The sequence below is a fragment of the Cyprinus carpio genome, chromosome B4 (genome assembly GCF_018340385.1).
Source record: "Cyprinus carpio isolate SPL01 chromosome B4, ASM1834038v1, whole genome shotgun sequence".
In the NCBI taxonomy this organism is placed as follows: Eukaryota; Metazoa; Chordata; class Actinopteri; order Cypriniformes; family Cyprinidae; genus Cyprinus; species Cyprinus carpio.
In genome coordinates this window covers 29,062,008-29,081,016 of record NC_056600.1, presented here as the reverse complement: position 1 = coordinate 29,081,016, position 19,009 = coordinate 29,062,008, and the positions used below count along the sequence as shown (strand labels likewise).

At 40.5% G+C, this 19,009-nt stretch overlaps 1 protein-coding gene across 4 annotated transcripts in view; it reads right to left on the bottom strand.

Moving 5' to 3' along the window:
- LOC109093470 (gastrula zinc finger protein XlCGF57.1-like) overlaps positions 1-19,009 on the bottom strand; it is a 52,722-nt gene that overhangs the window by 9,743 nt on the left and 23,970 nt on the right. For 3 of the 4 annotated variants that reach the window (XM_042722833.1, XM_042722832.1, XM_042722831.1), the window contains exon 3: positions 8,111-11,501. The exons of the other annotated variant lie outside the window; for it this stretch is intronic. In XM_042722833.1, coding sequence (XP_042578767.1) covers positions 9,586-11,501 — 1,916 coding nt within the window. In that variant the 3' untranslated portion in view covers positions 8,111-9,585. Of the gene's footprint in view, positions 1-8,110; positions 11,502-19,009 lie in introns of those variants that run through there. 4 annotated transcript variants of the gene reach the window in all.

The window sequence follows — 19,009 nt, the reverse complement described above, 5'->3', positions numbered from 1 at the left end:
ACCGCTCACTGCCAGTTGTTCTCTCGGCACGGACGCACTGGCACACAGCTGGCCGCGGGGCCTACGCAAATATGCGTTTCCCCCAGTGAGCCTTCTCGCACAAACACTGTGCAAAGTCCGGGAGGACGAGGAGCGAGTCTTGCTAGTGGTGCCGTATTGGCCCACTCGGACCTGGTTCCCCGAACTAGTGCTCTTCGCGACAGCCCCTCCTTGACCGATTCCTCTGAGGAAGGATCTACTGACTCACAGACGGGGCACCGTTTGGCACCTGCGTCCAGACCTTTGGAAACTCCATGTCTGGTCCCTGGACGGGACGCGGAGGTTCTAGGTGACCTACCCCAGGAGGTAGTGAACACCATTACTTCGGCAAGAGCACCGTCTACGAGACACGCTTACGCCTTGAAGTGGAACCTGTTTGTCGAGTGGTGTTGTTCTCGCCGAGAAGACCCCCGAAGATGCCCGATTGCAGTCGTGCTTTCCTTTCTGCAGCAAGGGCTGGAGCGAAGGCTGTCTCCCTCCACCCTCAAAGTCCAGGTTGCCGCTATTGCTGTGTAACATGACCCCGTGAATGGGAAGTCTTTAGGTAAGCATGACCTCGTCATCAGGTTCCTTAGAGGGGCCAGGAGGTTAAATCCTTCCCGGCCCCCCTCCATACCCTCTTGGGACCTGACTCTGGTGCTGAAATCACTACAGCAGGGCCCATTCGAGCCTTTGCATTCAGTCGAGCCAAAGTTTCTTTCATTGAAAACTATGCTCCTGCTTGCACTGGCCTCCATCAAGAGGGTAGGGGACCTGCACGCATTTTTGGTCGACGATTTGTGCCTAGAGTTTGGGCCGGCTGACTCCCAGGTAATCGTGAGGCCCCGGCCCAGCTACGTGCCCAAGGTTCCCACTACACCCTTCAAAGACCAAATGGTGAACCTGCAAGCGCTGCAGTCCGGCGCCAGGCCTTCATGATGAATCCGTGAGAACCATGGAAGGCTGGGTTCCATATTGAGACCTAAGCGGTACTCATATGCGTATAGTCCACGGTATAGCCTTAGCGCCCGTGTTTCCCCGGCAGACTTCTGCCTTTCCAAGAGTGTTTGAATCACTTCAAATTTCTCCATATACACCTAAACGGATGTTATATGTGTATTTGCTCCCGAGACCTCCTTCGGGAAGGATGGGGCTTCCGCAGCGTCCCTGTTCCAAGTGGAACGGGTACGTTTTCGCAGTGTTATCTAATCTCACCCAGTGAGGTAGTGCTTTGACAATGGTGAGTGGAACTACTTGTTCCGAGCCCCGGCCTACACCTAATAGGGGTGCAGTCGGCTCGCAGAGGGCACTGGAAGGGGCAGCACCCATGGCGCTTTGGTAGGGATGCCATTTTCGTAGGTCACCGACATGGCGTCGAGAGTGACCGACTGAAAGGGAACGTCTGGGTTACGTATGGTAACCCTCGTTCCCTGAAGGAGGGAACGGAGACGCCACGTCCCGTCGCCATGGTTGCTGTACCACCGCTGAGCCGCCGGGTCTCCGGCTCGGCTCCTCAGCGAAAACCTGGTATGCATTGCACCTGCTGCCTTATTATACTCACGCTGTGATCAGCGGCAGCTGGATGCAATAATTGCATGCTAATGTGCATTGGGTCGTTTAGTTTACACTCGAAGTAGATTGGTCTATCATAGCGATATCCCATTTTCGTCGGTCACCGACGTGGCGTCTACGTTCCCTCCTTCAGGGAACGAGGATTACCATACGTAACCGAGACGGTCTGTCACGTGATGAATGAAGGACTCAAAAAAACCTGAAGACTTGAAACAGGTGACCTTCTTGACTAATTCCTGTATAGAACCTATTGTCAGATAAGAGCTAATCATAAGTGAGCTAATCATAGACTGAAGACCCAGGTAAACAATGAATTAATTTTTCTGTTTCTTATAGTTTTCAATTGTTTGTAGTGTGATCAACATTTGCATAAGTAGTAAGAGAAAGTGAAGTGACATACAGCCAGGTATGGTGACCCTTACTCAGAATTCATGCTCTGCATTTTACCTATCCAAAGTGGCACCCGGGGAGCAGTTGGTGGTTCAGTGCCTTGCTCAAGGGCACCTCAGTCGTGTTATTGCCTGCCCGAGACTCGAACCCACAACCTTAGGGTTAGGAGTCAAACTCTCTAACCACTAGGCCACGACTACCCCAGTAGATGTGTTAGGGAAGTAACACATAACATTTTAATTATATTTTGCTAAAATAAACGCAATGACTCGAAAAAAGGTTTGTTCATTTTGCTGAATGAGACTCAAATGTAAGAGTTGGTAAAATGATCCGAACTTTCCATCACTACAGTCAAATGCATTCGATGAACTATTTAAAGCTCACTTAACTTTTAAAGGGGTCCTATTATGCTTTTTGATTTTTTATGTTTTTCAACTTTATAGTTAGTCTGTAATGTTGCTGTTTGAGCATAAAAAAGATCTGCAAGGTTACAAAGCTTAAAGTCCACTGTAAAAGGAGATATTTTATTTAACAGAAATCACTTTTCAAAAACTACAACGAACGTTTGGCCTACAGCGCATATTTTCTGGGATTTGTGATATCACAAAGATCGATGAATAGGATGAGACCTGGTTGAGCTGCACTAGAGAAGGCAACGAGTGTTATCACTATGTCAGAGACACGTTAGTGTTCCAAAGGCAGACAAACTTAGAGTGGTTACAATCATCCGGGTTTAAATCACGCTCAAATTGATTTGATTTTGACACAATATTTACACTGAAGCTCGCAGCAAGTGGCTGCATGGTAAGGGGCATGACATTTCCTGACCAGGCTCCGAGTGATGCCAATCACAGCACACTCTGGCCCAGATAACCAATTGCAACACACGCTGGCCCAGCTAACCAATCGCAACACACTGGCCCATCTAACCAATCGCAGCACACACTGGCCCAGCTAACCAATCGCAACACACACTGGCCCATCTAACCAATCGCAGCACACACTGGCCCAGCTAACCAATCGCAACACACACTGGCCCAGCTAACCAATCGCAGCACACACTGGCCCAGCTAACCAATCGCAGCACACACTGGCCCAGCAAACCAATCGCAGCAAACACTGGCTCAGCAAACCAATCGCAGCACACACTAGCCCAGCTAACCAATCACAGCACAGACTGGCCCACCTAACCAATCGCAGCACACACTGGCCCAGCTAACCAATCGCAGCACACACTGGCCCAGCTAACCAATCACAGCACAGACTGGCCCAGCTAACCAATCGCAGCATTGCAGAAGGCAGGCCTTCATACAGGAACTATTCGAGCCGTTAATGCCAGACTGGGGAGAGAGGTACTGTAATAATGTAAAATATGAGAAAAATAATGTTTTTCGAACAACCTAGTGTGAGAGCCTGTTCTAGTACACCCCCAAACTAAAAAAAATTAAGACTTTGTAAAAGAGCATAATAGGACCCCTTTAATGTGGTGTATGATACTCCACCTTAATTCAGACAACAATTTACTTTGTTGATGTTGGATAAACCACAGATTAGGGAGCTGAGTGCAAACTTACTTACTGAGTCCCATTTAAGCAAAATGGCCTACGATGTTATATTTTAAATGTCAAGCATCTAATTTAAAATAGTCACTAATTTCTCATTTAAAGGTGCAATAGGTGAATGTCTTCAGAAATTTTTTTGTTATTCTTGTTCAAAGTGGTATAAATGGATTTATCTATATTTATATATTCTGTGGAAGGCGTAGGACCAAGAAATTTTCGTCCAATCAAAATGCTCGGTCCGAGTATTTTAATTCGCTTTCCTACCTGCCTGTCAACGTATGTATCTGCATACCTCTGTGCAGCCTGTTCACGCAGACAGAATACATCATCAACGCGTTCACGCATGCTGTACAGACAGAGCAAGAATGGCAGACAAACATCAACAACCCGATCTTCCTTCCTGGTATTGTAGTACTTTTAAAGTTTTCTCACCGGTGAATGACACGATGTAGCCCAGCGGTTCCCGATTACAGTCCTCGCGCCCCCCGCTCTTTTGTATGTCTCGCTTAGTTAACACACCCGATTCAAATAACCAGCTCGTTAGAAGTGAGCTACGTGCATGAACTGTGTACTGATCGATATGATCCCTACACGGTGTTCATTGCTCCCTTCTCCCTGAGCAGGGGAATCTGTTGAAGTTTACTTCACTTCAGAACATGGGCTGGAATTGGGAACCGCTGATGTAGCCTATTGTAGTAATGTTGTCTCTGGTATTCTGGTCTGTGAGCATCTATGCGTTCAGGGGGCGGGGCTTTGGACGGTGATTTGCAGGGAGTGTGGGACATTCACTTTCAGTTCTATCAAGCTAATGTTAGCATTTTCCAAGATCTCCTACTGCACCTTTAAGGTGTCATTTGTCAAATTGATATATGCTGAAGAACTTATTCTGGAATCAGTAAGCATCTAAAGGCATGTCATTGTGGCCATTCCAATCCCTAGATGTGCATGTGATGTGCACTAAGATTTACTGAAGGAGTTTTGTTACTTACCTGAAAACAGTACAGTGAGAAACTCAATGACGAGGACAGCCACATCCTATTGTCTTGTAACTCTTTGTTCATTTAGGTAAACAACATTTTCAGGAATACAATTTTTGAAATGCTCCTGTAGAACTAACTCCTGTAACTCTTCAAAACTCTAGTTCTTGAAGAGTAAATTTAAAGGAGTCATGCACTGAGAAAACAAAATTACCTTGATCTTTTGACATACAAGAGGTCATTGTACTATAAAAACATCCTGCAAGCTTGTGGATGTTCTACTCTATGAGGTAGTAGTGTGGCTAAGGCAGAAGAAGATCAGCTCCTGCTTCTACATTACTGCCTGCTTAGCCCCGACCACAGATTCGCATGTAGTGTAAATAATTAAAAATAGAGGCGAACACAAATTATTAAGTTGACTCTGAAGACAAGATGCTATGCAGTGGAAAGTTGTGGAAGAAGTCTTTTCATTGCCTTCCTTCTGATCCTAACATAGGAAAGGGTGAATTAACTTTATTTTTAATTAAGACATCATTTGCAGATTCATTTACAGGATTTTCAGAAAGCTTTAAACTAAAAGACGTTTTTTTCATTTAAAAATATTGATAACATTATAAGTGACCCTTAGAGAACAGTACAAACAAAAAACCAAGGCAGTCCGTGACCCCTTTAGAATCTGATAGTTTCCAGTCCTTTTCAACTGGTAGTAAGAAATGGCCATTAAGTCACAACAGTCTCTTACTGGGAAACAACTATACTGGTGGAAATGTCTCCTTTCAGACTTGCAGTTTTAAATGTTATGATAGTTGTGAATTATTTGTAAGAGTCTAGCTCTTTAAGACTGTAACTCTAGTTTAGCTTAGCACAGGGGTGTACAGACTTGGTCCTGGAGGGTCACTGTCCTGCAGAGTTTAACTTCAACCCCAATTAAACACACCTGAAGCAGCTAATCAAGGTCTTACTAGGCATATTAGAAACTTTCAGACATGTGTTTTGGGGCAGGTTGGAGCTAAACTCTGCAGGACAGTGGCCCTCCATCACCAAGTTTGGACCCCCATGGCTTAGTATCTACACTTTCAAATGTGATAAAATACAATGTGTTTTAAATGAAAATGATAATTAAACACTACTACAACAGAACATAGTTTAAACATTACTAAATCCAAATCCATATCTCACCAACATGACCTCCATGCAAGCAAACACACTTACCTCTGAATAACAAAAACTTGGTAAGCCCACCCCTCGTTATCAATAAAATGTAGGATAAGTTTCCAATTGTTGTTAATAGACAAGCCCCCAATTGTAACATCCTATTCCCAGTTTAGGGTTGGGGAAGAATTAATTATGAGAAAAGTAATAAAGGAAAGAAGACAAGCTTACACAAAAGTTCCAAGCAAAATTGTGGCATGTATTTACAATTCTCAACATAAGAGAATGGGGAAAAAAAAAAGAGTGAGCGAGACCCACTCACACACAGGATATGCACAACAACATGCACAGTTGCAATCATAAATATTCAATATATAATGTTGTTTTTAAAGTTTCCTGACAGTTTTTACGGCCTAAAGTGGAGCTGAAACAAGATTAAGCCTTTGGGAGTTGTATAATAAACCTTGACTTGCTTCAGTGTTGATGCATATATAAACCCCACACATGAAGGTATTTAAGGCGATTTGCAATCATGGGAAAGACAAAGGAGCTTCCACAAAACCTGAGAGAGGAGATTATTTCATCACACCTGTAGGGCCTTGGGTATAAGAAGATTTAAAAACAAAAATACATTTTAAGAGACACCGTTGGGAGCATTATAACGAAATTTAAAACTTATGGAACAGCTGCAAACATGCCTGGCCATGGAAGAAAGCCCAACATGTTATCAAGGGCCCATAACAACTTATGGCGCTTTTCCACTGCATGGTACGGTTCACTTTTGGGGGGATTTCTACTGGGTATGCAACTGTTTTGAACGAGCACACCTTTTTTAACAACCAAAAAAATTACTGTTTCGTTGTCTGTTGAGGAAGTACAGACTTTCCCCTCGTTGAGAGGAGTGGATCCAGCGAGAGCTTGACAGGGTGATGCGGAATGAAAAAGTTTTTTCACAACGACATGAATAATCCCACCCACTCTACTGCGGTACTAAACTGCTGTGGAAACGCAAGCCGAGCCAAGTCGTACCATGCAGTGGAAAAGCGGCATTAGTCAGGATAACTAAGAAAAACCCCTGTGTGACTACAAGACACCTACAGGATGAGCTAATGAAGACTGGAACAATTCCTTCAGGAGCAACTATAAGATATTCACTGAATAAACAATGACTTCATGGCTGGACTCCAAGACGCACTCGGAACATCAAAAATCCACTAGAATATGCCAGGAGGAATTTGAATAAGACTTCAGAGTTTTGGTTTGACATAAACCAGCAGTATTTCTGGCATGCAAATGTGTAACCCCCTGTTGTGTAGTCATCACGGAAATGGGATTCGAATTACTAACGACTTGTTTCAGCTGTACAGAGCCAATTCTTTATATTGGGACACAACTTTATTTATCGTGTACTTTCAGCTTTACAACTTTGCAGATCGTTTACATTCATATACAGCTACATTACACACTGCAGTAAAGGCAATACTGGAAATGGCATAATAGGGGCACTTTAAAGAGTGTAGTTGCAGCACAGAGGCATCAAGCATTACTAAGTTAGAGGTTTTGCACGTGAAGAATGGGCAAAGATTCTGATCGTGAGGTGTAAGAAGCTTGTCAGCACTTATCGAAAACATTTGTTAGAAGTTATAAAAGCTAAAGGATGCTCCACAAAGTACTGAAGCTGAGGGCTGAACAATACTGAATATGCACTTGTTAACATTTTTACATTTTTCATTTGAACTTCAAAGTTAAGTTAACTTCTGTTGTCAAATTAACTTAAAGGGTTAGTTCACCCAAATATTAAAATTATGTCATTAATGACTCCGTAAGATCTCCGTTCATCTTCTGAACACAGTTTAAGATATTTTAGATTTAGTCCGAGAGCTTTCTGTCCATCCTTTGAAAATGTATGTACGGTATACTGTCCAGGTCCAGGAAGGTAATAAAAACATCATCAAAGTAGTCCATGTGACATCAGAGGGTCCGTTAGAATTTGTTGAAGCATCGAAAATACGTTTTGGTCCAAAAGTAACAAAAATTACGACTTTATTCAACATTTTCTTCTCTTCGGGGTCTGTTGTGAGCGCGTTCACAACACTGCAGTGACGCTGCTGACGTGTTATCTTTGTTATTGGGCGCACCAGAAAACACGTCAGCAGTATCGTATGTCAACAGTCACAGCGGTCGCGTTCACAACAGACCCGGAAGAGAAGACAATCCTGAATAAAGTCATAATTTTTGTTATTTTTGGAGCAAAATGTATTTTCGATGCTTCAACAAATTCTAACGGACCCTCTGATGTCACATGGACTACTTTGATGATGTTTTTATTACCTTTCTGGACATGGACAGTATACCGTACATACATTTTCAACGGAGGGACAGAAAGCTCTCGGACTAAATCTAAATTATCTTAAACTGTGTTCAGAAGATGAACGGAGGTCTTACGGGTTTGTAACGGCATGAGGGTGAGTCATTAATAACATAATTTTAATATTTGGGTGAACTAACCCTTTAAATGTGTATCAATAAATAATTTTTTTATAAAGTTTTTTTGTCATTTATTGTCATGATTGTTCATCGATATCACTATAATGTATTTTGAGTTGAGGGGGTTGAATATTTCTGATTGCAACTGTAAATACATAGTATGGTGATCAAAATATAAAACAAAAACAAATAATATTATGCCCTGAATGTAAAAATGTGTTCATATTCATTCTTGTTTATCTTTTTCCCCTGGCCATTGCAAAAAAATTTTTTTCATTTTGCAAGTCTTAAACTGGTCCCAAACGTGGGGTGTAACAACTAGTGAAAACACATTTTTAAATATAAATAACTAACAATGTGTATTTTCATTAGTAATGACATCACAAATAACACAAATAGGGTCTCACATTTCTCACATCTAATATTGTCTTCCTCCAGAATGAATGCACAACTGATTACTGAAATTGCTCTTTTTTTGTAAACCTTTTGCCACACTTGAGTAGCACTCCACATTTCAGGGCTCTTTGATATAACTCCTCACACTAAAGACGTGAAATACTTTCTTTCTTTAATGTGAAGTCTCATGTGAATGTTAACATTTCCTTTAAGGTTGAAACTCTTCCAACACTGGGGGAAAATGAAAGGTTTATCTCCAGTGTGAACCTCAAGATTTGCTTTGTTTCTGCAAGGCTTTTCGAGTGAAATGACATTTAAGACTTCTGTCAGATGAGCGTTATTAAATGACTCCAAAGTGGTAGGAGTTTCACAGAGAGGAAACAATTTGATGACATTCTCTCTTAAGTGAATACTCAAGGAGTGAGCTTAAGGGTAACATTTAATCTGAAACTCCACACTAATCACATGTAAATGGCTTCTAACTGTTCTGAGTATTCATTAGCAAGATATGGATTCATTTTCAAACTTAACTTCTGCCGAAAGTTCCACACTGTTGGCAGATAAAGGGGTCTCTTCAGTATGATTTCTCATCTGAACTTCAGTGTGAATTTTCATGTGTCTGTTGAGAATCTCTTTTTGAGTGAAGCCCTTTCCACACTGTTTGCAGATGAAAGGCTTCTCTCCAGTATGAATTCTCATGTGATAATTAAGGTTTCCTTTTCGGTTGAATCTTTTCCCACACTGTTGACAGTTGAAAGGGCTCTCTCCAGTGTGAACTCTCATATGGACTTTAAGGTTTCCATGTTGATCAAAACTCTTTCCACACTGAGTACACTTGTAAGGCTTTTCTCCAGTGTGAATTCTCATGTGGACTTTAAGATTTCCATGCTGATCGAAACTCTTTCCACACCGAGGGCATGAGTAAGGTTTCTCTCCAGTGTGTATCCGCATATGCCTGTTAAGGCTTCCTTTTTGAGTGAAACTTAGTCCACACTGCTGGCAAGTGAAATGGTTTTCTCCAGTGTGTACACTCATGTGATAATTAAGGTTTCCTTTTCGTTTGAAACGTTTTCCACACTGTTGGCAGGTAAAAGCCTTTCTCCTGTATGAACTTTCATGTGGAGTTTAAGGTTTCTATGTTGATGAAAACCCTTTCCACACTGAGGGCATGTGTAAGGCTTCTCCACAGTCTGAATTTTCATGTCCATACTGAGAATCCCTTTTTGAGTGAAACTTACTCCACACTGTTGGCTGGTGAAAGGGTTTTCTCTGGTGTGAATTCTCATGTGTTCTTCAAGCTTTTCATTTTGATCGAAACTCTTTCCACACTGATGGCATGTGTAAGGCTTTTCCTCCCTGGAGTGAATTCTCATGTGATAATTAAGGCTTCCTTTTCGTTTGAAATGCTTTCCACACTGTTGGCAGGTAAAAGGCCTTTCTGCTGTATGAATTTTCATGTGGATTTTAAAGTTTCCATGTTGATCAAAACTTTTTCCACACTGGGGACATGTGTATGGTTTCTCACCAGTGTGAATTCTCATGTGGACTTTAAGATTTCCATGCTGATCGAAACACTTTCCACACCGAGGGCATGAGTAAGGTTTCTCTCCAGTGTGGATCCGCATATGCCTGTTAAGGCTTCCTTTTTGAGTGAAACTTAGTCCACACTGCTGGCAGGTGAAATGGTTTTCTCCAGTGTGTACACTCATGTGATAATTAAGGTTTCCTTTTCGTTTGAAACGTTTTCCACACTGTTGGCAGGTAAAAGGTCTTTCTCCTGTATGAACTTTCATGTGGAGTTTAAGGTTTCTATGTTGATGAAAACCCTTTCCACACTGAGGGCATGTGTAAGGCTTCTCCCCAGTCTGAATTTTCATGTCCATATTGAGAATCCCTTTTTGAGTGAAACTTACTCCACACTGTTGGCTGGTGAAAGGGTTTTCTCCAGTGTGAATTGTCATGTGTTCTTCAAGCTTTTCATTTTGATCGAAACTCTTTCCACACTGATGGCATATGTAAGGCTTTTCCTCCCTGGAGTGAATTCTCATGTGATAATTAAGGCTTCCTTTTCGTTTGAAATGCTTTCCACACTGTTGGCAGGTAAAAGGCCTTTCTCCTGTATGAATACTCATGTGGAGTTTAAGGTTACCATGTTGATGAAAACTCTTTCCACACTGATGGCATGTGTAAGGCTTCTCTCCAGTGTGAATTCTCATATGCCTGTTGAGAATCCATTTCTTTCTGAAACTTTCTCCACACTGTTGACAAGTGAAAGGGTTTTCTCCAACGTGAATTCTCATGTGTACTTGAAGCTTTTCATTTTGATCAAAACTCTTTCCACACTGTTGGCAGGTAAAAGGCCTTTCTCCTGTATGAATACTCATGTGGAGTTTAAGGTTTCCATGTTGATGAAAACTCTTTCCACACTGAAGGCATGTGTAAGGCTTCTCTCCAGTGTGAATTCTCATATGCCTGTTGAGAATCCATTTCTTTCTGAAACTTACTCCACACTGTTGACACGTAAAAAGGCTTTCACCTGTATGAATTTTCATGTGGATTTTGAAGTTTCCATATTGATCAAAACATTTTCCACACTGCAGGCACTTGTAGGGTTTCTCTCCAGTGTGACTTCTCATGTGGACTTTAAGATTTCCATGCTGTATGAAACACTTTCCACACTGAGGGCATGAGTAAGGTTTCTCTCCAGTGTGAATTCTCATGTGCCTGTTAAGGCTTCCTTTTTGAGTGAAAAGCTTTCCACACTGAAAGCAGGTTAAACAACTTCTAGTTCCTATCCCTTTTTTAACTCTTTTTCGTGAGGAAGTCTTTTTAGTCTGTGAGCAATTAAAAGATTTTTCTTCAATAATGAAATCACGATGGCTCTCATACTGATCTTTCTCTTCCATTTCATTCAGCACTTCATTCTCCTCTTTAAATGCTGTCAGGTCTAAGGTAAAAAACAAAAAAAACATATCAAATATATTTTAAACAAGTACAACATAAACAACATGAGTAATACATGACAGCAAAAACTAGGAAACAAAACGTATAAGGCCCTAGTTTTTGCATACGTCATGTGATGAATTAAAGATTTGGTAATCAAATAAGTTCCTCATAACTTCCTCCACACTGGTGTTTTTTCCTCAACATTTAGACAGGCTTGTATAACTCCACTACTTAAGAAACACACCCTCAACCCATCTCTTTTAGAGAACTACAGACCCATTTCCCTTCTTCCTTTCATTGTAAATCTTTTGAATGAGCCGTTCAACCAAGTCTCTGCCTTTCTCACACAGAACAACCTCCTTGACAGCAACCAATCTGGCTTCAGAAGTGAACATTCAACTGAGACTGCCTTGCTTTCAGTTGTTGAAGCCCTAAGACTGGCAAGAGCGGAATCAAAATCTTCAATACTTATCTTGCTTGATCTATCTGCTGCTTTTGACACGGTTAATCACCAGATCCTCCTGTCAACCCTACTGACAAAGGGCATCTCAGGAACCGCACGCCAGTGGTTTGAGTCTTACCTCTCAGATAGGTCCTTCAGTGTATCTTGGAGAGGTGAGGTGTCCAAGTCGCAACATCTAGCTACTGGGGTGCCTCAGGGCTCAGTTCTTGGACCACTTCTCTTCTCTGTCTACATGGCATCACTAGGTTCTGTCATTCAGAAACTTGGCTTTTCATATCACTGCTATGCCAATGACACTCAACTCTACCTCTCATTCCATCCTGATGATCCGATGGTAGCTGCTCGCATCTCAGCTTGTCTACCAGACATTTCTTGCTGGATGAAGGACCATCACCTTCAACTCAACCTTGCCAAACAGAACTGCTTGTGGTTCCAGTAAACCCATCGTTTCATCACAATTTCACCATAAAGTTAGGCACATCAACCATAACTCCTTCGAAAAACAGCCAGAAACCTTGGAGTTATGACTGATGATCAGCTAACTTTCTCAGACCACATTGCTAAAACTGTCCGTTCCTGCAAATTTGCTTTATTCAACATCAAGAAGATCTTTCTTTCAGGACATGCTGCACAACTCCTTGTTCAAGCTCTTGTTCTGTCCAGGCTGGACTAATGCAATGCTCTCTTGGCAGTTCTATCAAACCTTTACAATTAATCCAGAACACGGCAGCAAGATTCATTTTTAATGAGCTGAAAGAATACATGTCACACCTCTGTTTATAAATTTGCTCTGGCTACCAATAGCTGCTAGCATAAAATTCAAGGAATTGATGTTTGCATACAAAACCACCACTGGCTCTGCACCCCTTTACCTAAATTCATTACTTCAGAGTTATGTGCCATCTAGAAGTTTGCGTTCTGCAAGTGAACGTCGCTTGATTGTGCCATCCCAAAGAAGCACAAAGTCACTTTTACAGACTATTAAGTTAAATATTGCTCCTGGTGGAATGACCTGCCCAACTCAATCAGAGCAGCTGAGTCCTTAAGGCGGGCGTACACGGTGCGATTTTTGCTGTCGTACGAGTTCGCATGCGATTTTTTTCCATCGTGTGGAAATCGTGTATGCTCGTATGGTCGCGGCTCGTATCATGTGCGAGGAATTACGAGCCGAGCAGAGTGCCTTACGAGCACTTCCCGACCTCCCGATCATTTTTAAACATGTCTAAAAAGTTCGTGAGCTATCGGTTTGAATTCGTGACATGTGTGCGGTTGAACGAGCCGATTTGTTTATCTATCTGAAGTTGACCAATCACGAACTAGGAAAACCACAGAAGAAAGACGAAGACGGCAGCGCCACAGCGAACGTGGACTACTGACCAAGATGAAAAACTCGCTGAACTCTGGCAGGAACAGCGAGCGCTGTATGATGTTTCTAGCAGTGTGTACCATGCTTTTTAATTCTCTCTCTCTCTCTCTCTCTCTCACACACACACACACGAATATGTAGTTTAGACGTAACGGTTTTCTATACTGTACAAACTGTATATTCTATCCCCATACCTATATCCATCACGGAAAAAATGCATGTTTAAAATTTCAATTAAACACCGTTTGGTATTTTTTTTAAGCCATTTGGTTTAAGAGGGCATAGGAAGTGTCCTCATAAACCATGTTTACGTTGTAATACCCATGTCATTATAGACATATGTGACCCCATAAACCATATACAAGAACACACACACACTAAGGTGACCAGACGTCCCGGTTTCGCTGAAAAATAACCTGTATGTGTGGGAAACAGTCACGGCTCGTATCAATATTTTATATGCAGTTATGAGAGAGGAAGAGCAGTTATATTAGGCGCGTTCGACTTGAAGCAGCACTGCACAGAATGATCACTGTGTGACATTAAAGTACCGCGAGAGCGATTCGAATGAATTGGATCCGTGTGCTCTCTTATCGCTCTCGCGGTACTTTGATGTCATACAGTGATCATTCTGTGCAGCGCTGCTTCAAGTTGAATGCGCCTATCAACTTCGTGCGATTGCTTCGGAAATTGGCAGGTCGTAATATCGTGTCGTATACCACCTCGTCCGTACGATTTTTAGATAAACTCACTCGTGACGTGTGCGTGGACATACGATCCTCCGACCATCCGAATTCGCACCGTGTACGCCCACCTTTAGCCATCTTCAAGAATCGGCTAAAAACACATCTCTTCCATCTTTATTTGACTCTCTAACTTTAGTACTCACTATTCTAATTCTATTCTTTAAAAAACTCTTCTCTAATCTTTTTGAATTCTATGTTTTTTTTTCATTTATTATACAATTATAAAAAAAAGACCTCTAACACTACCTTGCTCTATTCTTTTTCTATTCTGTTTTCTTTTTATTTATTATAGTATTTAAAAGCCCTTGCTATGTGTACTGCATTTAAGCTAACTGAGACTTGTTATAGCACTTGTATATCATTGCCCTTTTGTTGATTTTGATTGCTTTCATTGTCCTCATTTGTAAGTCACCTTGGATAAAAGCATCTGCTAAATTACTAAATGTAACTTATCTTTGGTTACAATACAATAATTTTCTAATTAAAGAATATGATCAAGATTGCATAGGTAGATGTGTTCAGGGAATCTGTCTGGTAAAATGTGTTTAACTTCTCTAAACTGGAATACACTTTTAAAATAAATTTTTTTTAAAAAACTAGGCATCATATGCTTACCCACTTTGCTGGGCATCACACACTAAATGACTGAGGATCATACACCGCTAGACTTTCATGATGACATTTTAACCACTTCAACTCTGCGGCCTCAGTTGACCCACGTGTGACCCAATATTGCATCATCATAATTATGTTAAAAAAATCTATAAGCTGTGGAGCACAAAACTAGACATATATGGTATATTTTAAAAGCTCAGAACCTCAGCTTCCATAAAAACCTAATCAATTTTGCATTTATGTTACATGAAAGAACATTATAAGGTCTGAATTTGACCCCCCCCCAACCTTGAGAAAATCATATAAATAATAATAAATTTCATATTTATATCACACAAACTCACCAAACATAGACAAGTCACATTTCTAATGAAAGCTGTCACTCTCAAGAATATCAATATGCAGTTTATTTTACCGATTATACACTTTAAATTAACATAATTATCAAAAGATTCATAAAGATGGAAATGACTCCTCTGAACAAGCGAGCACATGAGTCATATTCCTGCTCCGATCACTACTTCCATGTGTAGCTACTAGCCCTAAACGGTATATCAGCTAATTCTTTCGGTTGTTTTCTTCAAAATGAGACTATTTTCACATGTCTGTGAGCATGCATGGCCAAACGACACTGTAATATGTCTCAGATGTGCAGATCAAAACATGCAATGCAGCCAAGAAAGCTGACGATCATAGCTATCCATAGACATGTGGATCATGACTCTAGTCCATTCAGAGCCTGAGATCTGAGGTTCTAAAGTTGAGGAGGTGTGGCTACTAAGCACAAATTCACGCGGCTGCGTTCATCAATTGCACATGTGTTAGGAGTTGATTGTGAGTAGTCAGAGAGTTTGGACAGTGTTTTTTTTTTTCCGAGTTATTGTGTGCTTTTCATAACTGGTTGGAGTGATTAGTCTTTGGACAATGGCTTCAAGAAAGGTTTTTGTTGGTGTGGAGGCGGTTTTGGAGGAGCTTGATCATCTGAGTGACACTGAAACTTGCAGCAATGATAGCTTCGACTCGATCAGCAAAGCTGCTCACGACGCTGGAGAAGATCCTGAGTTTGAGTAAGTGCACATTTCGAACTTATAAACGTTGTATTTGTGCATTTCATGAGCAAATGCATGCAATTATACATGCAACGGACATACAGAATTACATGTGCGTGCAAAAATATATGGTCACAACATAATGCACACGCACGCGATAATTCAAATAATCATGAGTGCTTTTGCTAAGCATGTGCTCATTTCTTTTGGGCACACACATGTATTTGTGCATGTCTGTTGCATGTTTATTTGAGATTATATTTGTAGCAAATACATGTGCGTGCAAAAAATATTAGGACAAACCATGCACGCTATGATTCAAATAATAAAAGGGGCTTTTGCTAAGCATGTGCTCATTTATTTTTTGGCACGCACATACATGTGCTAATATTATTTTGCATGTTTATTTGAGATTATTTTTGTAACAAATTCATGTGTGTGCAAAAAATAGTAGTACAAACCATGCACACATGCACACTATGATTCAAATAATAAAAGGTGCTTTTGCTAAGCATGTGCTCATGTATTTTTTGGCACGCACATACAGTGTGTTCGACAATGCACAAGGCATATAATGGTGATACAGTCCCGCGGCGTGTCAAGAATCCAGAGAGTGAATGGGAAAGACGCAGAATCCCGATTCCAGCAGCAGTGAAGGACTGTAATAGACATGCTGTCCAGAGTACTTTGGGTCAGATGCCGCAAGAGGGAGGAGAGTTTGTGCTTTGTGCAAACTTTCAGGCCTCAAAATGAAGACTGTACAAAGTGCAGTGTACCCCTGTGCTTGGTGCCATCTAGAAACTGTTTTAGAAAATGACACTCTTAAAAGTTTGCAACCGATGAAAACTATTGACAAAGCAACGAACAAAAACTAAAAGTTGGCCTCCATTTTTTATTTTTTTCAATAGCAACGACTTTTTTTTTATAGTTGCGAGCTGTTTAAAGTTATTTTACATACTAGATTTGTATATTGTGTTTTTGCACTACTTTTTGCACATTTCTCTTTATACATTTGTTTTTTCTTGGAGTTTATTATCGTGCATAATAAAATATAAGAACTGCTATTTACCCTTTTTGCTTGAGTAAATAATACACAACATGGGTCAAGATAGGTGATAAAGAGTTGGATCATTCTTTTGTCAAGTGTAACACAGTAAAAGTAGTGTTTTACAGCTAATACGCTTGTTTTTGCACTTTGAAAATATATGGGAGGTGTGGACCTGTCAGATGCCCTAATTGGGTACTATACTGTCCTGCACAAAACCACAAAATGACTCTAGTCGCATATGCGACCAAATTTTACTCAGTGTGACTAAATGATGTCTATCGTTAGTTAATGGCTAATAAATTCTTAGATTTTACTCGCCAGTGTGTTTTCGAGACTATTATAAGATTAGCAGAGATACATTTTCACTCGCTGAACACTGACTGAGCGCTCCACAGTTTCGCTCTCCATCAAGCAATCTGTACTTTTTCAATTCATCTCAGTGGACACACATCGCACCTGTATCTGCCAAACTGTAAACTCTGTGAAGGCGCACGACTCGCAGTCGCTTTGCTGATAGCGCTGTTTCTCACACATGCAAAAAGAGAGAAAGTCTTACCACGTTGAATCAACACGCTACATGTAAACTATATTCTTTGTTGTATTTTCCTGTCAAAATAATGGAGTTCATTTAGAATTATTCAGCTTTTTAGAACAAGCAGAAGATATGCTGGTTTCTCCGGTAGTGTGCGGAGCTAATGCAATTTCATTGGCTGGCGCTCATCTATTACCGTCCCTGTTTTGATTTCAGCAAATCAGTTCGACCGAACGCAGACAACGTGACTAATATTCATGAACCCAGCAGCTCATCAGTCCGTAGTGCATTGTATATTGTTAGTACAGTAGAATTAGTAGTAGTGTTATCTTTTAATAATAATTATTTTATTTTATTTTTTTTGCAGAAACCCTGAATGAGCAACAATATCTTAAGCATCCCCACCAGTCTTAAGTTCAGTTCAAATGACAAATATGCATTCATACATGGTTACCAAGTTTTAGTTATAATCACTAAAGTTCTATCATTAAATAGTGCTTAATATCATAATATAATGCTTGACTGAATGATTAAGACGCTAAGATTTAAGAAGCTGTGTCATTTTACAAATATAAGATGACTGGAATCATATATATATATATATAGTGGTAAACAGTTTCATTCTCCACCAGCATCTCTCCAGAGCTCAGAACAAAAGTCCTCTGAGCCAGAAAGAATTTCAAGAGAGACTTGTGTCTGAGCTGGCCACACAGTCCAGCACCTCAGACGTCCCAGAGCCATCCACATGCTGTCCAGAGTACTTTGGGTCAGATGCCGCAAGAGGGAGGAGAGTTTGTGCTTTGTGCAAACTTTCAGGCCTCAAAATGAAGACTGCCATGTACTGTACAAAGTGCAGTGTACCCTTGTGCTTGGTGCCATCTAGAAACTGTTTTAGAAAATGGCACACTGATGGACACTCTTGAAAGTTTGCAACCGATGAAAACTATTGACAAAGCAACGTACAAAAACTAAAAGTTGGCCTCGATTTTTTATTTTTTTCAATAGCAACTTTACTTTTTTTATAGTTGCGAGCTGTTTAAAGTTATTTTACATATTAGATTTGTATATTGTGTTTTTGCACTACTTTTTGCACATTTCTCTTTATACATTTGTTTTTTCTTGGAGTTTATTATCGTGCATAATAAAATGCAAGAACAGCTACTTACCCTCGTTTAGCTTGAGTCTATAATACACAACATGGGTCAAGATAGGTGATAAAGAGTTGGATCATTCTCTTGTCAAGTGTAACACAGTAAAAGCAGTGTTTTACAGCTAATACGCTTGTTTTTGCACTTTGAATAACTTATGGATGAAAATGGGAGGTTTCAGAAAATAAATAACTTTTGTGAAGAAGAATATAAAAACATTTTTAAAAAATGATCTTTTTACTGGCATAGAGATGATTCAAAAGAATCCACCAGCAGGGAAAGAATCCAAACGGGTCCTAAATTACGTTATCTAAAAACACTTGATTGAAAAATTAATACAAATCTGACTTTTTATCTGTATTTATTATAAAATTGTGTACAATAACATATATTTAATATTCCACCTCTGTGCTAAAATTCAGAGGGTTTTCTGTAAGTTGAGACCATTTTTATCATTCTTCTCCAGTGTATGTGGGTAGGGCGCTCTTTTAGATTCAGATATGAATAATTCTCCAAAAGCAGAGCTGAAGTGGTTTAATAAG